This window comes from Anneissia japonica, unplaced genomic scaffold (assembly GCF_011630105.1).
Source record: "Anneissia japonica isolate Jap-2015-1 unplaced genomic scaffold, ASM1163010v1 scaffold287598_len761594_cov195, whole genome shotgun sequence".
Lineage (NCBI taxonomy): Eukaryota > Metazoa > Echinodermata > Crinoidea > Comatulida > Comatulidae > Anneissia > Anneissia japonica.
In genome coordinates, this window is record NW_022705477.1 from 492,569 (window position 1) to 497,602 (window position 5,034).

The following is a 5,034-nucleotide window of genomic DNA, read 5'->3' on the forward strand; positions in this document are numbered from 1 at the left end:
GTGGTAACAGAGGCGCCCAGAACCCCTGAGAAGGAGTCCAGGTGGCGAATCTCTTGGAAGCTCTATAACATAGGAACTTACTTAATCAATTTAAGAGTCTCACATTTTCTAAAAGTTAAATAAAATTGTTTATTCTCCAAAAAATTGGTTTTTTTTCCCAGACAGAGGGAGGGGGTGGAGGAAGGGGCAGCACTTTATGTTCTCATGCTTTTCATTTCATCATATTCATAAAATGATGACATGGAAATCTAGGGGGTGGCGCTAGCAGGAGTCCGGGGAGGCAAAGGACCCCCATTGGGGACCATTGGACCACAATGCTTCTACCCCGTGTTGTGGAATTTCCAGCAAGGTTGTTGAAGGAAAAGTCAAATCTTGAGTGCTGAAAGTACAATTGAAGCATGCCTTACTAAGCTGTCAAATTTTAGAGATTAAAAACTGTTTAGTGCAAACAGTGCTAACGTATATGCGCGGTATATACTATTGCGATCTTATGGGTTGCAGTGGTAGTGTCAGCTCTTTTCCGACCAACAGGGTGCTGGTACCTCCGACAGGGTTTTCTATCAAATTATCATTTTTAAATATAGAATCCCATAAAAGTAACACAAAATTGTATTATTTTTCAATAAAATTCCCTGTCAAATTGAATTTAGGCTTCCCCCACAGGGGTAGGGGTGTATACTTATACACATCTATACAAAATATCCCCCCCCCCCCCCCCCCCAATGTCTGATGCCACTTGTCAGATTAAAAATTATAAATTTACTGATCCAATCAATGTTTTATAATTTCAAACCCTATTATTATTTGGACCAAACAATAAAAACCTTATCCCATGAAACCCACCAGGGACTATATTCTGGGACCCTGACTTATGCTCTAGGTGGCTGGCCTCTTGGTTTGGACCCCCTGTCCACAAATATCTGGAACCAATACTGTGCTTTATGCTATACACAAGAATTTACAGTATACTAGAAAGTGAAATAATTATCTTTTGAGCTACTTTCTGTTTTTTTTTTTTTTTTTTTGTGCAGTTGGAAGAACACGACAAAGCTTTACGGATCCTTGTGTACAAGCTACAGGATTATGGGGCTGCAGAAAACTACTGTCATGTTAACTCATCTGGGCATGATAAGAAGTACAGAAGAAGGCTTTTCCAGATTCTTCTAGGTGTCTACTTGGACCCCTTAGAAGGGTATGCTATTTAAACACTTCAATTTCTTCAATTTTTAAAATTCTTTTTCAGATAGTTCTGAATTCCTTTTATATCTAATAAATTTGAAATTGAATTACAGTAATTATGAAGAAATTATTAATGAAAGATTGATGATTAATTTGTAATTGAATTAATAGTCTGTACATCATTCGGTTTTAAATTATGTAATTAATTTTTTAAAATCTTTTATTCATGTTTAGGAAGCAAGATTCATTGGTTGCACCAGCCATCAACCTTCTTAACAGTGACCTTGCTGACTTTGATGAAGTTCGGGTAAATTTATTACTTACGATTATTGCTGTATTTTATTGTATTTCATTTAAATTAATTTCTTACTCTTGATGCTTTTCCTTTATAACCCTTCTATTTGCTTCTCCTGTTTTTCTTTCTGTGCTATTTTAATTCGCTATGTCTTTTGTACAGAGTTATTCTATACTGCACTTTGACTACTTTCCGTGCTTGGAAGTTTATCAAACTTAGTACAAGTGAAGCTCATAGCAAGGATGTGTCTAGAAGATATTTTGTATTTCTAAATATTTGTGTAATAAAAATATAAAAATTAATGAAATTAATCATTGTAAAAAGTGTTTCAAACTATTTAATTATAGTTTCACAAAACAATCCTTGCTCTCAACAAAATACAAAATATCAATACAAAATACAGATTTCATAGGTTTGGCCCCTTTCTGCCACTGAAGAGAAGGCACTTTTTTTAAAAACCATATTTATAGAGGGTGACCCTTCCAGCATATCCATTAAGGTCGGCTGCAGTGGCGGATCTGGAGGAGGTAAATAAGGTGGCTAGCCACCCCCTTTCGTATACCGTGAAAAATAAAATAATGGTCACTCGTCTTGTTTGTGTGGTGCTCGTGTATTCTGGTAAAACATACACTTCCTATTTTAAGCTTACTTAAACACCTAAGGTCGTCTAGAATTCTACTAATTCCAAAAAAATCTCAAATGGGAGGGGATGCCCCCACTCCCCGCTCGTGCCTTCTCGCCTCCCATTATCCACCCCCAATTGCTAAATCCTAGATCCGCCACTGGAGCCCTCTTAAATAGATGAAATAATATGATGCTTTTATCAGCAAAGCCTCTTTATTGAGCTTAGGGAGTCGAGTCACAGGACTTGAACCCAGGACCCTGGGATTAAAAGGAAAGCATTTTAACCACTAAGCTATTCAACTCCACTCAATGTAATAGCAGTCATACTGTATATACATTGGATGACAATCTACTGTACTTTCTTAAGTCCCATAATAATTGTTCAACTATCATTCATTTTAAAAAATCTTTTACAGGTTCTTCAGATTATTCCAGACAGCTGGTCAGTCGGTCTGGTATCCAAGTTCCTCACTCACACGTTGCGTCACAATATGCATTCATGTAGGACGACCAAAATACAACGAATGCTCGCCCGAGGCGAAAACTTAAATCTGAAATCTGTATTATGTGCAGAGAATAAACATCCAATTTTTGTTGCAGAAGATCGAATTTGTAAAGTATGCAATCAACCTTTCACGGATGCCACATTCGTACGGTACCCAAATGGCACCATAACTCACGTAACATGTGCAAGAAACAGATCCGTTTGTCCAGTAACAGGCAAACTTTTTAGTACTAAAAAGTCCTATTAATGAAACTTGGTATAAAATTATTATCTATGTTTGTGAAGATGTGAAGATTAATTTTTTTTCATGGGGTGGGATAGAGACCATTTAATCAATTTTATTGCAGCCAGCTGTTAATTTGCTACCAAATAGCAGCATAACTCATGCAAGAAACAGATCGGTTTGTCCAGTCACTCTGGCAGACATTTCAGTACTAAAAAATCCTATTAATGAAAGTTATATATAAATCTTACCTATGTTTATAAAGATGTGAAGATTAAATTTTTTCATGGTAGAGTGGTGGGATAGGGACCCATTTGATTAACTCTATTTTAACCCTTTCCAGTCGTATGGCGTGGTGACGACGCCCTCTTTAACCCTACTTTATAGCGAGGGGTGTCGTAGGTACGCCCTGCATACATTTCTTAATTATTTGTTTTCTAGCTATGCTGCCACTATATAATTGTTTGAGAGTGACGTAGGAGTATTTATGAAGTGTTCCCTGTATTCAGACCAAATAAAATGGCTGCGCCCAGTGAAAACCCGACATTTAGTGTAGATAATGTAAATTTTCAGCTTTGGGTGCAGCTTCTGGTAAAGGTAATGGGGCAGACTGGAAAGACAGATATTCATTCCCTACCACCAGTTCTTCAGTAGTACATCATTCCTTCTATGTTTAACGTCAGGCTACGGAGGAAAATTTGTTTTTGATATGTTGCAGAACTAATTTTTCTAAGACACAAAAAGCATATTTGAAGGAAAACTTGGAAGCGGTTAATGGGATACAGATATTTGAATATTTAAAAACTGGAGGTAAAAAGAGTGCCTGGCTGTAAAGATGATACTGTCTGCATTGAGCTACAGTAATGTACTGCAATAATAATATTATTTCAAATAATGTACTTAATTTGTACATTTTTAGTAAACTAATGGTGAAGCAAGAATTCTTACAGATGATGGAGTATTCCTCTGTTTTGTAGAACCCCCACTAATAAAAGTATGACATATATTAAAGATTTTAATAATTCTTAAAAATATTATAAATGTATTTTATTGTTTGTCATAATATTTGGATCTAATTGTCTAGAAGGGCATTTATTGTTCTTATCTTTTAATTTTCCTGTATCTATATGTTGAATATTTTTTAATTAAATATAATATACAGGTATATTCATTATATATTTGTCATTAACTATACCAATACCCTACATACTAAAGAATATTGAATTTTTTTTTATGAAGGCATATTTTATCGAATTAGGTTGAAATATTCTAGCTCTTTGCCCTATAAATAAAATTCAATGTTGGATCCAGGAATTTTAAATACAGGGGACCATGTAGAGACTTTCACAGATAGTGGTCTAGACCACCTCAACCCCCATCATGTTTACGGCTGAGGTAAGAAAATTTATAATTGTGGCACCTTTAGGTTGCCAGAAATGACACTCTCTTGAATATAATTTTATTTATTTTTTTTCATTTTTCCATTTAAATTTTTAAAAATTTAATGGGCCCAGGGCAACTGGACTAGTCCCCCCCCCCCTACCCACCACTTGAATCTGCCACTGGAATTCTTAAAATATATCTTCCAGACATTTGGAAGGTTGTAATATAACAAATAGATATAAAGTGAATAAATTACTACACAGAATATTAGTACAGTATTTTGCATCAGTGTTTCATTTTATTTAGATATGCTTGGTAATTCTATTATCACTAGCGGATCCAGGATTTATTTTCTGGCGGAACAAATGCTATTAAAGTATTTATATAGTCCATGGGGTGGGGTCTTAGGATATGAGGGGGCAGGAACCTAGGGTCCGAGGCATCAGGTTTAGATGCTTTGTACCTTTTTGTGGGGTCGAAGAAGCTTTGCCTCCTGGAAGCTCTGAAGTTTTAGCAAATTGAAACTATTTTGCTGCTGGCTCATTTCCTACAGATTGCGATAGCATCAAAAACGTATTTTGCTCGATTAGAATTACTACTGAGTTCATCCATTAGCTGTCAGGGAAGCAATGTGCAACCTGATTGCAACACCTATAGGCATCATCGCTATCATCATCACTACCACCATCATTCATCATCATCATTTATCATCATTACCATTACTGTATTATCATACACAGCACTATCGTCATGGTCAATCATCAGACATCACATTATCATTAATGATCAATAATTATCATCATTCATTCATATTCATATATTTAT

At 35.6% G+C, this 5,034-nt stretch overlaps 1 protein-coding gene across 1 annotated transcript in view; it reads left to right on the forward strand.

Annotated features, from left to right (window-relative positions):
• Positions 1-4,487, forward strand: part of LOC117105573 (transforming growth factor-beta receptor-associated protein 1-like) — a 7,559-nt gene extending 3,072 nt beyond the window's left edge. Inside the window, exons 2-4 of the mRNA XM_033246752.1 lie at positions 997-1,192; positions 1,414-1,486; positions 2,515-4,487. Coding sequence (XP_033102643.1) covers positions 997-1,192; positions 1,414-1,486; positions 2,515-2,850 — 605 coding nt within the window. The 3' untranslated portion in view covers positions 2,851-4,487. The remainder of the gene's footprint in view (positions 1-996; positions 1,193-1,413; positions 1,487-2,514) is intronic.
• Positions 4,488-5,034: the final 547 nt, after the last annotated feature.